Here is a 22732-nt window from a genome sequence, read left to right as displayed (position 1 = left end):
CAAATTTTCAGCTCAGATTTGTATCTGTTCAGGCTTTTGGTAGCTTTTTTACCCAAATAGTTTTGGTGGTATGGTCCTTTCCTAAATTGAGTGATGTGCTTACTGGCAGTTTTTACTCATTTAGCTTATTCTACATGTATAAAATCATCTATGCAGGTACAGCCTGTAGACATATTCTGGTCTAGGTCCTTTTTCTCTCATCTTAGTGTTGAAATGGTGCTAGTTTGTGCATAGTTAAGTTCCTGAGTGCATGTTCAATTGAAATGATGGTATTTGGCTCAAAGTGTGTGGCTGGTTGGGTTTTGTTTGCCTTTTTTTGGTACAATGCTGTAAGTCATGATTCTGGCTGGGCTCTGTGTAACGGAGAAAGCAAGTAACTTTGAGGGCCATCCAGATCACCGCCGGGGTTTCTTGCGAGGTTTGCTTGCAGGATGTTTGTGTCAGCTGATGCAGCCGCTTTGGGATCCGGCCTTCATCCCTGGTGTGCCAGGGGGAACCTTTGTTCTCAGGGGCCACCGTGGTGTGGGAGAACCCTTTGTGCAAGAACAAAGGAGTATTGTATCGGCATGAGCCTGGAAGGGGAGGGGAAGGGGCCGAAGGGTTTCTGTCAGGGGCCTGCTCGGATATATCAATAGGGACATTTTCCCCATAACTCCCCCCTGCCCTGTGATGTGAGTTCTGTGTGGGAGCTGGGCAGGACATAAGATCTCTTTTTACTTGGTGTAAATGCTTGGTGATGAATACTCGATATTACTTTCTTAATTAAAAAGTGATGCCACTTGTATTTTATCTTTTTAAAATAGCCCAGAGCAAAAAGCCTGGCAGTAGGCTGGACCGTGATGGTAGAATTACTCCTAAAATTACTCCTTAAAAGTACCTAACAGCTTGTGCCTTATTAATGTGAGACGAGTGGCCCCAGCTATGGCAAGCTATAATGAACGAAAGCTCATGGCTGGCAAGGGCAAAAGCCCAAGAAATGTCAGAGATGAAGCCTGGCAGAGGTGATGGGTATTGCTGCTGAGTGTTCCAAATCTTACTGAAATATGCCTTCAGTGTAAACCACGCACGGACCGTGCCCGAGGCCTGTTCTGTGATGGAGACTGAGAGAGTTTTGTGATGGAGCGGAACAGAAACAGGCATTTTTAGCTCACACCTGCAGTAGATCCTTCAAACCATCTCTCTTCCCCACAGAGGCATCAGTGGAGAGGCAAATCCCACATCTGCAACAACAGCATAGTAGGTATCAGATTAGTATTTGCTTATCAGTCTCTGATACATAAACATCACTTTACACCCTCTTACCAAGCTCTTAGTTCCAGCCCAACACTAGATGCTTCTCCTGCAGAAGAAAAACTTGCCACCTTCCAGAGCTGCAGCCTGGGCCTTTGCATCGTGCCATGGTGTGTTGTTTGGGGGGCATTTGCTACAAGGTCCCCCTAGAAGTCGTTTAGTGAGGAGGCTTGAACAGCAGTGCCCTTACATCCTGCCAGGGGTTTGCTTGGATAAAGACAGTTGGAGCTGCTCATGCCAAGCGTGGGTGAGAAAGCAGATGGGTTGACCAGAGTGAAGGTGGGAGGGAGATAAAATGGGAGACCAAAGCAGACCCATAACAGGAAGGGGTATCTGGATTGCAGGAACCAGAGTCTTGAACTTCATGAAATACCAAAGGGAGGAGAATCCAGTGAAAGGATTTGGTGTCAGAACAGGACATCAGGGAGCCCATGGATTTTTTTTTTGTTTGTTTTCCCAGCAGCAAGTATCAAAGTGTGAGCTGCTGGTTTGGCTGTAACCTAAGTGTGCATACAAGGTTCTGCTGGGTGGGATGGGTTTTTCCATGGTCCAGCTTCCAAAACAAAAGGCTGAAATTCTTTGAATGATGTTCAGTGAAATGAGTCAAACAAATACAGCCTTGTCTTGAGATACATCCACCAGCTTATGAATGCCTTAACTTCTACTGTTTAGGTCTCTGAAAATAATTGTTCCAATTGTTGCCATTGTCTGGGATTGCTCAGTGGAACAGCCAGTGGCTGGGATGGAAAGGGGGCTGAAGGGGGTTGTTTCTCACCTCATTGTCAGCGATTGGCTTCGGCCTCTTGCACTCCCCTCACTTGGCTGATCTTTGTTTGGAGCTGGCTTGCTGCACATTTCCATTTTAACTGGTTTATAAATATTATTGGCTGGATCCAAGAAGAATTGGCGGTCAGGGGCTTGGCCTAGCAGGGCTCTGGGGCCTGTGTCCAAAAAGATTGCTCTCCACTCCCAGCCTGTACTGGTGATAGCATCTGTGGCAAATTACCCGTGAATGCTTCGGTGGGCTCATCTCTGGTCCTGCTGGGTTAGAGGCAGAACTCATCCCCTGGCAGTGCAGGGAGCCTCAGCCCTGGCAGGAGGGCAGGGAAGGCAGGGCCAGCACACACCCGTGCTGGAAGAGGTTGTTTGATGGCTTCTGTGCTCTGGGAACCTCTCTGCAGCCAGCCTCTGCAAAGAGACGAATCCCTGTCTCGCTCCAGTGCAGCAGTGCGGGCTTGTGCCTGTGCTTGGGTCAGGCAGCCACCAAGGAGGAGCGTCCAGGCTCCTGTGTGCCTCCTGGGGTGGCCTCAGCTGGGGTGGCATCTGCCAGGAAGGGTGCTGCTCTGTTCTGTTTGGTCCCGTTGGTGGTTAGCTGTGTCGTGGGGGTGCAAGGGAAGCAGGAAAGGTGGTAAAGCAGATTGAGCGTTTATCCTGCGCTCTGCACAGGGTGATGATGGTGCTCTGGGTTGAGAGCATCCCTTCCCTGTGCACAGCTGGGATCCTTTGGAGCTGGAGGATGCAGATGGCACATGGTTGATGTAATAACTGCTGCTCAAACCACCCATCTCTAGGAGAGTTCATCTGGAGCTCGTGCGGGTGAATGTCTGCTGAGAGCTGGGCTGAGCTGGTGCTGGGGGGTACTTGGGGGCTCTGTGTCCATATAATGCTGCTTGGTGGTCTCAAAATCAGGAGGGTCACGGCTGTTGATTCACACTGTTGTAAAATAACCTTTGCTTGAGGAGGGTTTATAGCTATGCAGTGTTGCCTGATGTGTCTGTACTTGGTTAGATACAGGACAGCATCGTTCAATGGATTGAATTGATCATCTCTCTGCAGCCCTGCAGTAGCCTGCAGGGAATCTGGGGGTTGATGGTACCAGCAGGCAGCCGTCACGGGTGGGTACGTGGGCTGCTGCCTTACACTGGGCAGTTGTGTGTTGCTGTCTGTCTGTCCCTGGCTCTGCCCCAGTGATCTGCCCACACCCGCTGCTGGCATGCCCTTGGAGGGTGACGGGCTACAGGTGTCGCAGTCTTTAGTAGGAAGCTCTCTGCGTGGGGGGCACAAGGAGTTACTTCAGAGGGAGCCTGCAGCGGCTGTTCCCTGCACACGGCCCCTCAGCGCTCTGTGTCTCCCTTCGCAGGTCGCTGCCTTTGATGGTGAGCAGGAGGCCGCCCCACAATGAGCTACTGGAGTCTGGATAAGAAGAGCTGCCGGCAGTACTGCAGGCACTTCTTGGTGGACAACGGCGTGTTTCACGGTAAGACCGGCGCTGCCGGGTGGCTTTGGCTTCCCGCGTCTCCTGCTGTCAGACGGGACCGGTATCCCCAGCGGTGCCCGTGTCCCTGGGCGGGAGGGCTCACCTGGGCAGCAGTGCGGCCCGCACAAGCCCGGCCTCGGCCTTGCCCTTAGCTTGCGGCGGCTCCAGGGCGGCGCCAGGGCCGGGCTCTGGCTGCGGGGCCGCGGGGCCGCGGGGCCGGGGCGCGGGCTGGCGGCTGCCGCGCGGTCCCGCCAGGGGGAGCTCCGGGACCGGCGCCCCGGTGTGCGCGGCGCCGGGCACAGACACCCTCCCGCCCCGCCTCCCCGCCGCGGTGCTCCGCGCCTCCTGGCGGGGGAGCCCGGCTCACGCTCGGGCTGCGGCCCGGGGAAGGGAAGAGCAGCGCCCGGAGTGTGGATGGTGGTTGGGTTTGGAGTGAAGCGGGTTAGTGGCGCTCCCGCGGCCTGGCGCTGCCTCGCACCGAAACCCGCCGGTGCGCTCCTCCCGAGGCAGCCGCTGCAGGTGCCCATCCCTTGTGTTCCCAGCAAGGGGGAGCCGAAAGTGTCGGGAGGAGCTTTACTTCCAGGTATTGATCAGGCGTTTGTAATCCCTAATTAGTCCCCTGTTGACTCCTTACATGTGGGTCTCTTGGCGTTACAGACTGCACGCTGTGATCGTTCAGCTGCTCAGTCCTTCCAGCAACAAAGAAAGGGGAACACTGAAGACATGTTGGTGTAAGATACTTCCTTTTCAGGACCTCTTTTTGTATGCTTAAACGTGATACATCAACTTAGAGAGCACGTGTGTTCCCCAGGCAGGTTCCTCTCCCTTTGCTGGGTAGCTCTGTCCTTGGGCACTGAGCCCAGCTCCTCACTCCTCCTGCTGTGGCTCAGGGGCCACCAGGATCCAGGAGCATCCCTGCCTGGAAGAGAGTCCTGCAGGGCTATTCTGAAAGGACAGCTAAATTCCTGCCTGTCCTATGGGGTGTGTGTGTGCGTGACCTCCTAATGCTGTTTCCAAGAGGCCCATGTGTTGTATTCCTTATTCCCTTTGAGATCAGGGATTAAAACCTGTCGCTTCAGGGCAGATTTATGGCACTTAACAGCAAGAAGGAATGCCTATAAATTAAAGGTAGAAGTATTCATTTTTTCAAAAGCAGAGGTGATTATCTTTTTTCCCCTGGAGAACCTATGTCTCAGTTTTCACTGTGTTTGTCAGGAAGCTGGGAAGTTTGCAGCTGACAGAACCATGGCACAACCCCGTGTGAACCCAGCTGTATCTGCACTTTTGTCACTGAGGTTACATCACCATGGTGTAGCTAATGGTGCAGCAGGAGAATTAATCATTTGTCAGTTTGTGCATCTTCTTAATGAAGGTTTATTTAAAGATAATACCATCTCCCCCTGTACTGCTGTTCTCACCCAGAGGCACTGCTAGTTCTGTTTGGGACGCCAGAAGAATGTTAATAACTTTCCTGTAAGTCAGACTGACAGCAGCATCGTCACATTAATTCATCTCTGCATTACATCTGGGACATGCATTGCAGGGAAGATGGTTCACAGATCTGTCACTGGTGAGCCTGTCATCTCCAGGCACAACTACTCTGCTGCTTGAAGGAAACTGAGATTCAGTCCTGGGATTTATCAGGCCACTCGTGCTGTCCCACTGATTTTGGTGGGATCGTGTTCCTTCTGAGTTTGCTCTGACACGGTGGAAGGAGGGAGTGGTCTCTGGGATGCCTTTGCCCTTTGCTGAGTCTGAACACTCTTGCAGTGCTTTGGTAGATGACTTAACCACACTCCTCTCCAGGGGATGGTGTAACTGGAGCAGCTGGGCTTTGGATGTGTGATTGCAGTTTTGCTGTTCCTGATCAAGTGACAGGAAAGTCTGGTCCGTAGTCTCCAGCGTGGTGTGGTGGTTTATAGTAGAGCAGCACAATGTTCTTATCCTCCTAATGGTGTGAAGGCTGGATAATGATCCATTGGCACTCAGTCCAGTAATCCATGAGCAGCTATTGGAGTGATGAGTCTGCAGAGTGGTAATCATCAAAAGTGGAAGGCATAATTAGCAGGCATCCCAGACCAGAAAGATTCTGTGGCTTCATCTATTTGTCTTTCATTCATGACCAGGCAGGATTAATTATTTTTCCTTAACAGAATCCTTCAGGGCTTTGTGTTTGTTCTTCAACTTAAGCCAGACACTGCAGTGACTGGTATTTTCACTCTTAAGTATATGGAGGGAGCTGAAGTCCTGCTGGACAGAGGCAGAGGTGGAAGCTCCTACCAGCATGACATAAGGAGACATGTGCATGTCCCCAGGAATTAGCATGCTGCTCCTGATGATTGAGAGAAGTTTTTCTTTGGACTCTGCTGATGCAAATCCTTGAGAAACTTCCCTGTTTGTTGGTAAGCTTTCTGATCCTGCAGGTCCTGACAGAGGGCATTGAGCAGGTGGGGATGAGCAGGCTGGGTCCTCTCCCCTGTTCCTGACAGCAGCTTGTGGTCAAGACTGACCAATTCTCTTTGTGTCTCAGAGACTGAGTGGGACTGAGCAGTGAACTTTGGCCTTTGTGTGACTCAGCAGATGCCAAACAACAAAATTGGGATTTAGCTGCATCTAGAACCATGTTTGGAACGAAATTGTACTTGTTTAAAACTGTTTTACACCACTGGGAAATTAGGGAAGAAAATCTAATGTGCTTTCTATGTGGGAAAGACACTGTGAGCTGGGAAAAAACTGTGATCCAACCCCTTGTGACTTGCTACATTTCAGTGCTTGGCTTGGATGTGTCCAGCTCTACAGTCTTAATTCCAATTTACACAGTGTTTTAATGACTTTTTTTTTCTTTTACACCATTATTGTTTCATATTCTGACATTGAAAGCATGACTGTGATGGCTCTTCAGGGAGCAAGCACACAGAGCTGTTGATTAGCTGACTTCTCTATGTTTATGAATGCTAATGTTCTGTAGTTGTTAAACAGAATGAAGCTGTGACATGTTTAGCAAACAGCTGATACTGCTCAGCAGTTCTGAAAGTAGCTGCTCATACAAACCTTATTAGTCAGTCACTTATGCCAATTATCATCTTAAGTTCTCTCAGAAATAGAAACCTTTTGTTTAAATTGTGTTTCCATAACTGTAATTAACTCCCTATCTTAGTGTCTAATTTTATCTTCTGGCCTCTCCAGCTCTTTCCAGACCTCTGTCAGTAGGGACTTGACCACCATTGGTTGGACATCATGGTAACTTGGCTTTGCTTGTATTACTGAGCTGCATCCTGTGGTTCAGAGCCATGGACTAGCTCAGCTGTATCAGGCTTGTCTGGAAGGTGCAGTGGCACAGTTATTGTCTGTAACTGAGCCTGTAATCTGGAAGAACTGCTGTACCTCAGGGGCAACCAGCCAGGTAACAGTATCCCTCCACATCCCTTGGTGTTCTTAAAAAGCCTAGGGCCATCTCTCTCCATAGAGTCATGACTGGAAGTGTCTAGAGAGGCACATGATGTGAGCTTTGCTGCTCAGCTGTGTTCATCTCTGGAATTTCCTTCATGCCCTTTGGGGACTTTAAGAACCCCAGTAGATGGTACTCCATTTGTTTGACTCCAGCTTGAGGTGTTTAAGTGTGAGGAACTCCTTGGACTGCATAAATGAGCTCTGTTTATTTGGAGTAGTTTAAACATATTGTTTTGTGCTTAAAAAAACCCCCACAACCAACCAACCAAAACCCACCCCAGCCCTTAACAAACCAACCCTCCCAAAACAATGCAAAAAATGCAACCAGAGGGGGAAAGAACCCAAACTTTGAGCAGAAGCACTGAAATGAGACTGCAGCACTGCAGGTGGAAGCTGGTGGAGTACGTGGTGCCTCTGCTTGAACATCAAAGAGCACTGGGAGATGAGCAGTGAGCACTTCTGCTCCACTGTGGGAGACCATCAGCTGCAAAGGAGGAGGTGGTGGTGGGCCAAGCGTACACAGAGCAGCTCCTTGCTCGTGTGATGGGTTAGGTGGAGGCAGTTGGGGTGTTGTGGAGTAGGATGAAGGCAGCAGTGCTGTGAGGCCCAGCCCAGCGCTGTTCTGGTCAGCAGTACTTCAGCAAGGGCAGATCAGGAGCAGGCAGAGGAGGGGACTGCAGAAGCAGAGGTGAACTGAGGAGTCTGGTCTGTTCAGCTTGGAGACTCAAAGGCACAGAGGGGATGTGACTGCTGACTGTCAATGCGTTGTGATGGGAATGCTCACGAAGAGCAGGCTTGTTGGGACTGATGGGGAAAGTGGGCACAGGAGGAAATTGAAATTGTCCATGAGACACAGGGAAAAATGCTGTGCTTTGAGATGGAGAGGGGTGAAACTTGGAAAAACTGTTAGGTTGTCCTGGCTGTGGCCTTGCTCTGAAGCTGTGAATGGTGATTAGTAGTGAGCAACATATCAGCCCCAATGTGCACGTGAGGCTGGAGAGCTACTTGAGTGGTCCTGACTCAACTCCTGTGTGCAGGAAACAGCAGAGACCAACAGCAGCCTTTCCCTTCCCTTCTGGAAGATGCTGCTGTACATGGATCAGGCTGCTCTCTGCCGCAGCATCACGATGCTTTGAGGCACTTGCATGTTGTTAGGCAAGAAAACATATTGATACACAACTGTGTGGCTTTCCACAGGGCTCCAATGGTTTGTCTGTGAGTAATCACTGCACATTCACATGTGCAATGCTGTAGGCATCAAAACTGCCTCAGGATTTATCATGAAATTATAATTTTATTAGGAAAAGCTGCTAATAGCTGCGTTTGCAGGATATTAAAATCCTTATCTGTTTATGTCTGAAATTTTTTGGTCACAGAAGTGGAGGTTGCTGCTGTGCCCCGTGCTCTGGGGAGTCTTATCTGCCTAGAAGCAAAAATGTCAGTTTTCTTCAGTAGCAGCACAACACAGCTCTGTGTGTGCACACAGAGCACAGCGAACTGCAGACAGATCTGGGTTCCAGCTATTTTAGCAGTTCCTGTAGAACAGAGCAGATAAGCAATTATAATGTTTGGAATAGCCTTGAGGACTTGATGAACCTACTTTCTTTTCTTCCTGCTGCAAACAGTGCCAAAATACAAAGTACAGCGTGCCTCTAGGCTTGGAAGAAGAGTTGTTTGTTTTCTTGGGGTTTTCAGGCTGTAAAAGTGGATCATATTTTGTTTGTTTGCTGGCAAATAAATGTAGGAATGGCTCTATTGTCAGACCAAACATCCATCTTCTTTGCTAGAGGATGTTTGGGGCTAAAAGTGTAAAGGGGGTGGAAAAAAAAAACCCAACACAACCCTTCCCCTGGCCCACACTCCCTCTGGTCAGCAATGTGTAAGTACTTCCCAGCCAGGACCAGCATCTAGATCGCTGCATTATTATTATTAACTGTACATCTTGTAAGACATTTCTAAAGCTTTTTTAATTTGCTCATGCTTTGGACTGTCTGTGGTTAACTCAGAAATGCCTGTTGTTGTGCAGACCTCCTGTTGGAAGGGAAGCAGCCACTTCACACAGCCCTGCCACCTTCAGACTAATGGGGGAGCGGGTTTGGCTGCTCCATTGCTTCACCTCTCAGACTGGTGAGTGGATGCCTAAGCCAGGGGTCTGGCTGAGGAAGTGGATGGAGAGCATTGTGGTGATAACACTTTCTTCTGCCCTGGGGAAAGGAAAAGTGTCAGGAAGGGGAACCTCATTTTAGACTTCCACCCTGACGTGCTGAGCCACTGCAGTGTGGCTTTGGGGCAGTGCTGCTGTGGGTATCAATACCTCTCTCACTTCATGTGGCACTTTGAGATGGGCCACTCCAACATTTGTTTCGTGCTGGCACTAGCAAACAATATTTTACAGTGAGTATTTTGCTCTCTGACAGTGTGCAGTGACCTGTGAACTTCCAGGGGAAGCTGCTGATTGCTGATCTCTATTCCCACGTGTGCTCTTAGTGTCTCCTTTTGGGAACATCCCTCTCATCCTTGAAAAGCTTCTTCCAATCGGCCTTACTAGAACACATCCCAGGCTGAGGGGAGGAGAGAGATGCCAAGCCCAAGCCAATTGTTTATTTGGTGAGATCTCCAAGATTCCCCAGATGTGAGGGATGCAGCTGTGCACCACCTTTCTTAGCTGCACACCTGCTTGCTGAGCAGCCTCACCAGAGGTTGCTTAGGGCAGGTGTCAGGGTAGTGTTTTTCCATTCACTTGGGGCTGAGAAGCTGAGCTTTTGTGCAGGTTCTTGTAGGGGGTTTTTTGCTTCAGTGAGCCCGAACTTTTGTGCCCAATGAATTGGAACATCAAATGCATTCTGTTTCAGTTTTCAGGGAGTGAAATGGTCTGCTCTGGTTGCTGTTGGGGGAGCAGCATTAAGTCTTTGCCGAATTGCACGTATACATCAGGCTTGATGTGTACTGATGGGCTGTGCTTTATAATTAGCTCTGCTGAAGCCTCCTGCAAGCCGTGTGCTTGGGGCTACAGCACTGAAGATGCCAGATGTAGACTGTGGAACTCAGGCTTACGTCTTAGCAGCGAGCTTTGATTAAGTTTTATAATGACTCTTGGGAAAGCAGGACAAGTTAATAGTGCAGTAATTTATATTTGGGTTTATAGTCTGAGGGATGTAGAGAAATGTCCACAATCTGTCCCTTGAGACAAGCAGACAGAACTGGAAATGTGTATACAAGAAGGGTATTTAGAGTATTTACTTGAGAAGTTCACATAGATTTAGAAAGTGCCTAAAATGCCCAAAGAAGCCGCATCTCGATGCTTCATTAAATGTGTAAATACTTTTAAGGACCCTGTGCCTACCCCTAGCTGCATCCTTTGGTGAAAGGAGGAGCTTTGTGTCTCCAATCTGTCTCCAGCCAATATATCTGTCTGTCTTGTAATACCAAGTGGATTTTCCCCTCCCTTCCTTAGTTGTACATTTGTCAGCTTTCTAAAGAACTGTGTCTTCATTCATGACAAACGAGTAGAGCTGGTAAAAGCTTTAATCTGATAAAAATGGCAAGTTTTTCATGCACCTAGCATAAAGTTTTAATCATTGCTTGCTGACTTTACACGAGGAGGCTGCATTACACTCTAGGTCTAAGATTAAATTTAGATGATGAATATGAAGATGTTGTTATCTTCTTATTTTATTATCTACTTACTGTGAGAGGTAAAAGTTCTCTAATCAGCTTTTCTTCCTCTTTAGCAGAATTAGTCTTTGTACCAGTTTCCAGCTATTTTGACAGTGAAGAAGGAAAAACCAATGAGCCAGAAAATTAATATTCTTCTGATGCTGTAATTTCAGAACTATTAGTTGAATCATTCCTGTTTATTGGGAAATGAATACTTTGCAGTAGAGCTTGCACTGCCCTGTCTCTGTCCAGTAATCTGAGCCTTGTGAGGTGTGGGTCTCAGTGTTCAAAAATTGGGCTTCCATTTTCTTGCAGCTTGGCAAAGGCTGATGCTTTTGGTAATCAGTTTTCTTTATTTGTGAATGGGGATGCAGCAGCTGCTGGGTGGTGCCAGGCTGTGGAGAGGGAAGGAAGGCAATCTCCTGTGTCTCCAGCCCCTACTGTTTCACAGGCATTGCACGACCCAGCAAGAGAAGGCTTGGCATGCTCTAATTTCTAAAGCCTTACAGCATTTGAGCACTTCTGTTTTTAAAATGAATCATAGAGTTATAGAATGGTCTGGGCTGGAAGGGACCCCAAGGATCACAGAGCTCCAGCCCCCTGCCACAGGCAGGGACACCAACCTCCAGGCCCAGGCAACAGAAGGTTGCCCAAGTCCCCATCCAACCTGGCCTTGAACTGATAAGGAAAGAATCAATGATTGGGCAAGTTTACCTATGGAGCAGCTTCAGTGTTGAAGATGCTTGTGTGGCACCTCTTGTCATTTAGAGAATGTTAGGAGGAGTGTGGAGTAATTTGCACTTAACACATTATCAAGGGCAATCTGGTGTATCAAGAACTATGGGGTGGTGACAGCTTATTTTTTGTTGTTGTTGAATTGCAGCTATAACACATGGGTTCATTTGAATGGAAAGGTATTGACAGCTACCTAGAGGCTGAGGGATGACTTCATTCATCTCACCAACCGAGGTGTGAACCCCACTGAGGTGGGGTAATGATGTGGCTGTGCCACTTCCCTCGTTAAAACTGAGATGACACTTCTCTCAGCAGAGTGAGACGTCAGTTGGAAGCCTGATTAGCAGCACAAACTTTGTGTGCAGCCAGGAACAGCCCAGCCATGGGGTAGTGGGCTTGTTCCCTTTCATAGATTGCCAGATGCAGTCAAGCTCTGTGGTGCTGCGATCTATCCTGATGTGGTAGCTGCAAAGTCTTACTCTTTGTGTTAGCAACTGCTAAGAAATAATGATTTCTCACTCAAATGTGTCAACTCCACTTGTATCTGGCCTCCCATCTCACTCAGGTACTACAGGCATGTTAGAGCTGTGGTTTTCTTTCTTCTTTTCCTTTTTCCCCTCCACGTCCTGCCGGTCACACTGTCTGTTGTGTAACTTTTCCCTAGCATGTGCTAGACACATTCTGTCCTCTTTTGTTGCTGTCACAATCTTTGAGAACGCAGCTGGGGATTCCTCTGGTGTGCTCATGTAAAGGTCACTCTGTGAAGCCAGCTGAACAGGGAAACAATTAGAAAATGGGGTAAATCAAAGCTGCAGAGCGTTCCATACGGAGCCTGTTTTATTCTAGCTGTGCTTTCCAGCACCGTGTCCCCTTGGGCTCCATCACAAGTACAGTGCAATTTATGCAAGTCTGAATATTTCTGCCCCTTGTTCCCCAGTGTCTATAAGCCCACTGATTTCCATAGCTCTGAGTTGGCTTACACAAGCACTGTGTTTAGCCAGTAGCATGGTAATTTTTTATGAGCTGCTGGGAGGGTTGGTGCTCAGCATCTCGCAGGAGGCTGCTCCTCCTTGCAAAATCAAATGCTCAGTGATGCGCAGGCTGAACCATTTGCAGGCTCCGTGCTCGAACTGGCCTGATTCTGGAGAAAGGCTCTTTCCCTTTCAGTTGGCCACAGAGCCAGGAGGAGGGGGCACACAACCTGGGGGGAAAAGGAGTTCTGTCCACTGTGGTTCTGTCCTTCCACCCCGCAGAATCCTGTGGCTGCAGATGCAGGGAGTTACTTTGGAGTGAGGGCGTTTTTCCTCTCCTGCATTCAGCCTGCGTCGCTCTCCCATTCTTCCACCTCCCAGAGTATGGTAATGGGTTCCTGACCCTGACTGGCCTCCCTGGGTGCCAGCAGGATTTCCCTCTGCCTCCCTGGAGAGCTCTGCTTCCCAGGCGTTAGCACACTTAATGCCTGGAGCATCTTAATCGCTGTGCTGTGCCTGCACGTCTCATACCAAAAGTAGTCGCTGCTCCTGTGCTCCCACAGCAGCAGCAGCACACAGCAGATGCTTCCAGCTTCCTTCTCAGGCTGCGCTTTTCAGGTTTGAAGAAAGTTGCCTAGTATTGCCTCTGGATTTGTGCTTTCCTCTCTTTTTGCTATGGATCACAAGGATTTCGTCGTTCCTCGGAAAGAACAGCACTGGCAACGTTCTCCTGTACTCCTAAGGATTGCTTTCCAAATGTTTTAGCTCTGGAGACATGAAGATTACACTGAGGCTTTCCTGCAGCAGGAATTTCCATTCTACTTGCCAATAATGCATGAGTTACAAATTTAATGGCAGACCTTGAAGTATATAAAAATTTAAGTCCAGAAAAAGGTAAGGATGTCTGAGTTGGGAATTATTGTAGGAAGAGCTCAGAATGTTTCTGAAGTGCTTATAGAGAAATCAGGTGACTTGATCCTTATGATTGGCAAGCTACATACAGTATTTATGAGGGCCAGAGTATGAAAATATGTGTCTGTGTGCTCCTGAATATTTAAGAGGAAAACTTGGGGGGTGTTGTATTGACTTGAAAGCATGTTTCTCCATGAAAACATGTGGATTGTTTGTGAGGTGCTGCTCCTGTGATACAGGCAAACTGCACTTGTGTCTTATCTTAAAAGTATTAGAAATATATTTGTCTTTAAAAAAATCCACAACCTTTTAATCTGTTGGTCATTTTGCTGTGGCACAGCTCGCTAAGGGAAGGAGTTTCTGGGTTCAATCCTGGGGTTTTGTTTGTTCGTTTTTCTAGTAGCACTTTCATAACCAGTGTAACACCTGTGGAAATGATGTGTAAAATTCTGCTCAGACAGTGTTGGGTGGGAAGGACGTGTCTCTCCAAGACCTGTGGGAGGGTGAAACAGAAGACATCTTGAATAACTTTACCTTACAGTTCATATTGTCTGATTTTGTGCAGTTTAAGTCAGTGCTGGATGACAGTTGGTTTAAGCCTCTGTGTGGATATAGAGTAAATGCTGTAAAGAGGAGGAGAGATCATGGTAGATAAGTTATTCTGGTGTTTTGCTCCTCCTTAATGACGTTGGGTTATATGCTTCTGAAGGAAAAAACTTACAAATTCAGCAAAGAGCCTGTCAAAAGGACTCATTCAGAAGACATTTTCTGACAAGATTGTACTTTAAAACCAAGCTGATCTAAAATAAAGTCACCAAAAGTCACGGGTTGTACTTTGAAATGCCATTTTCCCCACTCCCAAGCACACTGAAGTACTCAGTGTTGGGGGTTGATAGATACCTGCTTAGTTTTCTTTGCACTTTGCTGGCATTATTTTATGTGATAAATACTTTTAACCAGGGAAAGTTACTGGAAATAGACACAGCTATCCTGCAAGACCCTGAGACTCTTTTATCCCTCCATCCTCTCAGGGAAGGGCCTCCTACACTGTGGCTGGCGTGCCACAGCTCCTAAGGCTCTAGTTTTGTTTTGGAGGCTTCGGTTGCACAAGCTCTGCATTAAGCTTTGATGCATATGGTTAGGTAAAGGAGACCAGGTGTTACTCCATCTGCTTTCTGAGGCACAGAAGGTAATGGATATGTCTCTGTTTAATAATTTACAAGAGCTGGCTTATTTGAAGGGGCTTTTTGGAACAGTCCTAGGAGAAAAACCTCAGGTTTAATCTTTGAAGCTCGTGTAAACATATATGTGTAGTTAATTAAACACACTTCATAGCCAAGTACCCAGGTGATGGTGAAATGTGGGTGGAGGTTATTTGGTAGCCCCTTTTCCAGATGTAACAGCCACTGCCAAGTTTCTGTGAATGGTTTCCAGTCAGTAGCACTGCTGTTCTCTGGTGGAGGCGGTTAAAGGATGCAGAAGCGCCGAGTACAAGGCAGTGTCCCTTGTGTCCAGGTCTGGCTGCGTTGGTGGGGTTGCAGCAGTGTGTGTGGGGCCATGGCTGGACCTGACATGGCCTCAGCAAACATTGTGGGTGAATATATTCACATGCTTGGCTGGTGGAAGGAGGCAGAGTGCCCAGGCTTCCCCCTGACCCAGGCTGGTGGTTACTTAAGCTTGCCAGCTCTGATACTGGGAGCAGCAGGATCGCTCCCCGCACAATTTATGCACATCAGAGCGCTGGGACGATAGTGCCTGGATAAAGGGTACCTGAGCCGGCGCTGGCCGCCTGTCTGAGCCGGCTCTGCCATGAGCACCTGTGGGGAGCAGCAGCCCCGTGCCTGCCAGCGGCTTGGCTGTGCGCGTGAGTGCGGCCGTGCGAACCGCCGGGCGGGCAGCGCGCTTGTGCCCAGCGGTATCGGCAGCGGGACGTGGTGGGCACGGCGTGGCTGCCCCTGGTTGTGGCGCTGGGGCTGCCTGATGGGGTGGGTGTACTTTCTAGTTACCCTGTTACTGCTTGAGCTCAGGGCTGGGGTTGCAGGTGTGGTACAGCTGAGAGTACAGCGGCAGTGAACTACAGCGGCAGTGCCATTGACAATTTAAGTGACAAATTGCATCTAGTGTTCTCTCACAGCTGACAAACCCAACTTTGTCATGGGGCTGGGTTTTTCTTTTTCAAATTAGGCTCTGAGACAAATTCATTGCACCTGCCCAAGCGTGCTCTGCAGCGTAGCCCTGGCATGAACCCACAGAGTGGGAGTGGAAAGGTTGTCCCTTCATTCGTGTCTCATTCTCAGGGACTGTTGCAGCAGCCTTGAAGGTCACCACTCCTGCTGCTTTGGGTCTCTCTACATCTCTGCAAGCACCTGTAAAACAGGTATTAAGTATAGGCTCTAGAACAGTAAGTGGTATAAAAGCAAATAGAATAGCATACTGTTCTGAGTTGATATTGAAGGCATCATCCTCTTCTTGGGGAGAACTTGGTCTTCCACAGGTTTAATTCCACTTGTAGCTTAAATCTATCTCAGCATTATATGCCCTCACAATAGATTAGTATATGCACAGGGCAGCTTGCAAGGTTCAAAGCCTCTGGGTGGTTTGGTGTGTTCCGAGGCTGTTTCCCCACCTGCCTGCCTGAACAGAGTGGCACTGGGGAGTGCCAGGTATCCCCCTTGGCACCAGTGAGGGATGCTCCTGCCTCTGTGAGAGGTATCTAACGTGCTTCTGCAGAGCCAGGGGTGTGGTAGACCAACTGGTGACTGAGTTATATGCTCATTAACTACTTTATGTTCCTTTTCTTGTTTTGTTTCTGAGTTAAATACACTTTTGTTTCAGGAAATCTACAGAAAACTGTCACCATGTGAAACTGAAAAGATTCCTGGGGTTTGCTGAAGAGCCCTGCCTTTCTGAAACGAGGTGGCATAAGCTTAGGACTGTTGAAGGAACTCTTTCAGTGCTTTGAAGACTAAAATGGCCAGATGCTGTTTGGGATTGATGTTAGTGGTGGCAGGGTCATGGCATGCAGTAGCTGGGTGAAACGAGGGGTTGGTGAAGGAGCTCACTGAAAGAAGAGTTCCCAGCAGCTTTTCCCAGCACTGAGCTCACCCACAAGAGATGTGTGTGCTTATTTCCTCTTCACTGTACACTTTGCAGGAGCCCCTTAAGAACCTGATGTCTTAGAGGCCAGCCTGTAGGCAGCATTTTGTGGTGGTGTGTGTGCTGCTTGGCTGAGTGAAGCCAAAGTGATGGGAGACTGTAACTGGCTTTTTTTAATACAAGTGTCAGGAAACCCAGGTGTAGGTGAGGAAGTTTGTGCTTGTTCTGGGTCTGTATCCTCAGCAGTGTAACAGGTGACTGATTTGGAGACACCCTCACATGTCACTCACCAATAGAAACATTGATCAGCATGAAACTCAGATGCACAATGCATCCTTATTTTGGGTAACAAAATTACTGTGGGGTTTGAGGCTGTGAGTTCATTGTTTGTCCACAGATGACTCACTGTCAGTGAGTTGCACAGAGGTAGTTTGGGAATAGAATAGATAAACATGTTTCTTCAGCAAAATGATTTTGAGTGAATGAATTCATATCATCAGTTGTGCTGCAGTCTTCATTCATTACTTTTAAAGGTTAATTAACTCCACCTTCAGTTCTGCTGTGCTCTTTCCCCTCCTACCCTCTGCTCGAGCCCCAGATGTGGATTTATTTGGCAGCCTGAAGGGGAAGCAACGCTCCCTCCAGCCCAGTCACTGTCACAGCCCAGCGTGGTGAGTCTGCTCCAGGTCCTGGGGACTGGATCCCTCTTCCACCCACTCCACCCTGCAGCTACAGCTGCCCTTGTGCCCTGGGATTTATTCCCCTCACCAGGGGGCTGTGATGCTGTCCAGGTACCAAGGTTGCTGTGACACACTGCGATTTGCTGAGGAACTTGCAGGCATCACTGTTTGTGCTGCAGCTGGGACAGTTTATCCTCAGCACACCTCGGCTTGGAGAGGGGAGCAGGCTTTATGGAGGGTGTTCTGGTGGGGGTCTTCTGGTTTTGTGGTGTTGGAGAAGTTAAGGTGGGGGGAGATGTAAAGGAATGGCATATTGGGGGTGGGGGACAACACTCACCTGAGGGGATCTGACCCAACTCAATATGTTGCAGTGGGAATTCTATTTCATTGAAGTCCTGGGTAGTAGAGAAAGGGTCGAGGAAGAGGGATGATATTTCATGCTGTACAGTGGAGGCAGGCTTAGAACAAGGCAAGGCTCTTAGGCATATGAACTTTCTTTATATACCTAGTGATTTTTAGATGGTAGACATGGGACTCTGGAAGAAAAAGAGCTTGTGGCTTAGAGTTTTCCACTGTGACTTCTGCACCCAGAGACGTAGCTCCTGGGGTGCCTTTCAGGATGCTCTTGATTGCCATGAGGTCTTGGAGGAGGTACTGTTGAGGAGCACACACAGGTGACTCAGCTGAGCTCCTGCGTGAGTTATTGCCATCCTCTCTGGTACCTGAGCAAAAACTTGCCTGGAAAACGGGAAATCCTTGGGTATCCTTTGGGGATATGACCACAGACCCACAGAACAGTGTCTCGTGTTCCTTGTGAATGGTGATGGCAGTGGGAGGATGCAGCCCGAGGTGCTGGGTGCCGCTGCCCAAGAAGCTGGGTGCTTCTGCCCTGTGTGAGGGTGGCACATACAGACCTGGCTGCTCATCCTCCTTGCTGGCAGCTGTAGTAGGAAACCATCCTCCTCTGTTTCTGCTGCTGCTTCCACTTGCTCCCTAGCATCGTGATCAATTGCTGTGCCCTCCCTGCTGAGGGATCCTCACTCTGTAATGAGCATTAGGATGTGCAAACTTGTTAACAGTGTTTGCTTAATGAATCTCTCTTTCTTGCCCACTCTGCTGTGACAGTGTGCTTTGGCAGCTGGCCATGTCTGTGGTTAGATGCTTGTGCTTTTCAGTGTTGATAAAGAACTGATTCCCTGGTTTTAATGGAAAACTTCCCATCCTCAGTCGTGCTGGGTTGCAGTGGCACCAGAGCTCCCCAAACAAGCAGCTTTGCAGTCTAGAGATACTGACTGTCTTTCAGGAACCAGTAGCAGTAACATTGCCCTGGAAGCTCTTGCACAGTTGGTCTTTTGGCTCTGCTGGCTGGCAGTGGCCTGTCGAAGGTGCTTCCTTAAGGATGAGTCCTAGAGCTGGAGTCCCAAAGCCTGGCGCTGCTCAGGCCCTCAGCACGCTTCAGCTGGGGAGCATCCAGCAGGACTGCAGAGCTGCTGTGCCTGCTGCATGATCTGGTCACCAGCTGCTCTCCAGAGTGCTGCTGGAGTGAAACCTGGGCTAATTTCTTGAAGATCCCAATTAGAAGTCTGCTGAGCTAGCAGAAGGAAGGTATCCTTGAGCAGAGATGGAAAACATGCATTATTCATTGTATCTGGGGGCTGCTCTCTCAGATTTCAGTTGCTGGACTGCAGTGTAGCTCTGAGAAGGGGATCAGAGTCCCTGTGAATATGGCAGTGTCCTAGGAAGTAATCTTCTGCATTGCACAGTCCTCTGGAAAAGGTATTTTGCCAGGGATCCACTGTGGAGAAGGCATGTAGCAAACACTTTTCACTTGTCATGTGAAAATGAGTTGGATTGATCAAGCATGAGTTGTTTTTCAGCTGTAATGACTTTCATTGATCGTAGGCCCTTCACAGTTGTTTGGAGTAGCTGCTGCTTGTGGCGTGGGGGTTACTCTGCTTGTTTTCATTCCCTTCAGTTCTTGGGGATGAAATGAAATACCTGTGGTGTGTTCAGCCAGGCCTTGCAAGCACTGGTGGGACCAGCCCTTGGGGTCTCTGCTGGTGCATGCCTGGCTTCCTTGAGACTTCCAGAAGTGTGAGTGATCATCCATCTCGTGTCCATGCACTCCACAGAGATCCTGATTAAATCCACTGTAAATGTCAGATTCCACAAGGGGTTGGAGGAGTTGCTGCAAAGCAAGTTAAAACCTGGCACAAAACACCAGGCAGGGCTGGTAAAAGTGGTGGGTTCCCCCAGACCTCCCTCCGTGGCCTCTGTGCCCCTGGGCCCTTGGCTGTTATGTGACAAACCAGCACTCAGGGGGTTGGGGATCCGAGCTGAAGGCTGTGCTGGGTGCTGGGTGGTAGTGCTGCTCTCTGGGATTGAGATAAAAAGTGCTCTCTGGGGCATGGGCATAGGGAGTAAATGGCTTTTAATGGCATTAGCATAAAGGCAAACTTACAGCATGCTCATGATGGCAAATGGCTGTGAAATAGGGGGATGAGAGGAATTCAGACAACTAAGAATGAGTTTTTCTGTGATTGCATCCAGAGCATCTTTGCTACTTGAATGATGATAGTTTAGTTGTGTCCTGTTCTCTAGTTTGGGCACGTGTGTGCTTTTCTTCATGGCATGTTTTTCCATGTCTGCTGCTGGGAATATGTGTCTTTGCTAATAAAAAATAGACTCCAGGCTGGATCTGGGTACATCATTCCCATGATGGGAGGATGCTGAGACTCCCCTGTCACCCACCTGCTGGGTGCTTGGACAGTGCCCTTAACAACATGCTGTAACTTTTGGTCAGGCCACTGGGCTGGGTTGTAGGGCTCTTCCAACTGAAAAATACTGAAAAATACTCTTTTCTATTGCACTTTTTACCTAACAGCCACTCCCAAGAGTTTGGTTTCTGGAATTTTAAGTGGGAGAACTTAGTAGAATTACTACAGTGACATCTGGGGTTTCAAAGTAAGATGACCCATGTTTTCCATAGCATAAAAGCAGTACCTTGGGGTGGGGTGTAGGACCCTGTTCTGGTTCTTGAGAGGGCTTGAGAATGAAGCAGGGGAGATAATCTGCAGAAGTGCTGGCAGGCAGAATCCTTTTGGTTGGAAAAGCCCTTCAAGATCAAGCACAACTTTTAACTGAGCACTGCCAAGTCCTCTCTGAAGAAAGGAACAGTCTGCCTCAAAGTGTGTAGTAAGCCCAAAACCACGTTTGTGTTTTTGGACTTACTACACACTTTGAGGCAGACTGATGTCACCACTGGAAAAGTAACTTCCACGTTTTTTTTGGTGTTTCTTTTATCTCCTCGAGCTTAATGTGGGCTTAATGCAGCTGGCTGCACATAATTTAGAAACACAGTTTATATCCTCTTTCATAATTACACTTCTCATCGTTTGGTAATGCTCTTTATACCTTATTTAATCTTTTTGTTTTGTCAGATGGCTGTAAGATTAAGCCCATAAAAGCAAGACATGAGACTAAACCTTTTTTTTTCTTTCAGTTGCACTTTGAAATATTAATTCCTTAACATACAGTAATGCTGTGGGGGATGATTCTATAAAAACAAAGGACTGCTTTTGTGGACAGCAGCAAAAACTTCTCTAAATTTACCTTTTTTTCCAAAAGGCAATGTGTCTCTCAGGCAGAGTGGTGTGAAATCTTTGTACTCCATTGTAGGAATCTCCTCCTAAAGCTTTTCAATATGTTCATATCCTGTATTTCTGCTGAGGGCCTCCTGTAGCAACTGAATAAGGGTTTGCTGTGGAGCTGTTTGCATGTAGCAGTTGCACACGCTGCCCTTTGCCAAAGTAGGATTTACTTGTGGTTGTTCTTCAAATAGTTAACATCATCTCTTTGCAAGTGATGGCTCTTTGCAGGCAGTGGTGGAAAAAGAATTATTTCCAAGTGAAATCCCACTGAAACTGTCAAAAAAAAGTCAAATAAACCCCTGTTCACCCAAAACTTCTGCTCCCATCAAGATTTTGCTGTTGAATCGCTAAACCCAAAATGCAGTGGTAAAAAAATCTCAATCCTGCTGTTGTTGCTTATTTTCAGGGTCGAAATGTTGCTTGTTTTCAGGCTGGGGAAGCCCTTTGGGGCTGAAGGCACAGCAAGACTGGTTCAGGAGTCAGAGTAACTGGGAAAATCTTGATGCAGTGTTGGTGGTTGTTACGTGTGGGTGATGGGGGCAGCTGGGGCGCACCGAGCATCCCAGCCAGTGTCCCTTGGGTGCCAGTGCTACTCCTGCATGGTGCCTGCCTGTTGGCTCTGGTTTGGAAGGGACCAGTGTATGTGTTTAATCCTGGCTGAACGTGTTTAGCAGGGAGGGGATGCTTGTTTCATTGCAGTGATGTGCCCTGGATGTCACAGAATCACCAGGTTGGAAAAGCCCTTTAAGATCATCAAGTCTGACCACTCCTGTCTGTGCTAAACCAGATCCCTAAGTACCTGATCTACCCTTTTTTTAAACACACCCAGGGAAGGTGACTCAGCCCCCTCCCTCTGCAGCCTGTTCCACGGCCCCACAACTCTTTCAGTAAGAAATTCTTTTCTGATATCCAATCTGACCCTGCCCTGGCCCAGCTTCTTGCCTTTTCCCCTTGGAAAGCTGTGTCAGAGTGCAGTTCTGCTGCACTGAGGGGTCTGCAGGGACAGTGCTTTCAGTCCCTAAGTATCTCCTTATGGCATCAACTAAAGGGTCCAGCGTGCCTTGAAGGCTCTGCAGCAAAGCACTGGCAGCAGGCAGATGTGCATGCCACGAGTATCTGTTGAGCAGCAAACCAAGCCAATTGCAGGCTATTGGAAACAGACTCTTTGCAGGAAAGGCTGTTGAACCCACAGGCAGAGCTGTAACTTCTTGCAAGAGCTTCTCTCAGGGTGCAGTGCTGAGCTGGCCCCTTGTTATTAAAGACCTGCTGGCACGTGGGGCTGGATTAGAGCCGGGTTGGAGGGAAGGTTGGGGCGGATTAGAGTGCTTTTTGAACGTGAGGCCGCGGCCGGGCAGCGCTCAGAGGTCCAGCTTAGTGTTCCCAGGCAGCAGCCTGCTGTGTGCAGCAGCGAGGAGCAGCGCTGCCAGGTAGCACAAAGAGCATCTGTCTCATGTGCAAGGTTCCAGGTAACATCTGGATTTCCTGGGGGCTCGGATGGCTTTTCTCCTGGCTTCAGAGGCCTGCCATGTGCTTGGGAGCGTGGCCACTTCGGAGAAAGTGCAGCTGGCACAGATGGGTTTGTACCTGGTTTGCTATTCTGTGGGGAGGTGCCTCCTTTGGAAGAGGAGATGTGGGTACTACTAAAAATTCTCATCGTTGTTTGAATGAAAAACGTGAAGTGCTGTTTGAATTCAGGTCTGGTTAGCTTTAAATGGTTATTTGGGGAGGGGGGGGGGGGGAAACAGGCTGATATTTCAATATTAGGATGTCTGTTGGGATGATTTTTAGTCTGTCAAGAGTAAGTTTGCATTAACTCAGGAGAGAGAAACTTTGGTAGCTTTCAAATTTTTTTCATTTGAACTTAAAGTTTATACAGTGCACAAGCATAATAATTTATTTGTATATCCAGATTAATTAACTTCCTTGGTTCTTGTAGCACATAAACTACATTGTATCCTAGCTTAACTTGATTTTCAGACTTCAGGAAAGACATATAGAGCTAGTCCTTGCATAAGAAAATGACCATGTAATGGA

At 48.3% G+C, this 22732-nt stretch overlaps 1 protein-coding gene across 2 annotated transcripts in view; it reads left to right on the top strand.

Annotated features, from left to right (window-relative positions):
* Nucleotides 1–3468: 3468 nt before the first annotated feature.
* PLCH1 (phospholipase C eta 1) overlaps nucleotides 3469–22732 on the top strand; it is a gene marked incomplete at both ends in the record, with an annotated part of 58592 nt that continues 39328 nt past the window's right edge. For both annotated transcript variants that reach the window (XM_084267531.1, XM_084267530.1), the window contains one exon: nucleotides 3469–3547. In XM_084267531.1, the coding sequence (XP_084123657.1) occupies nucleotides 3469–3547 (79 nt within the window). The remainder of the gene's footprint in view (nucleotides 3548–22732) is intronic.

The sequence above is a fragment of the Gallinula chloropus genome (assembly GCF_964237585.1).
Source record: "Gallinula chloropus genome assembly, chromosome: 8".
Classification (NCBI taxonomy): Eukaryota; Metazoa; Chordata; class Aves; order Gruiformes; family Rallidae; genus Gallinula; species Gallinula chloropus.
Note: the sequence above shows the minus strand (reverse complement) of the source record. Positions and strands in the feature narration are given on the sequence as shown.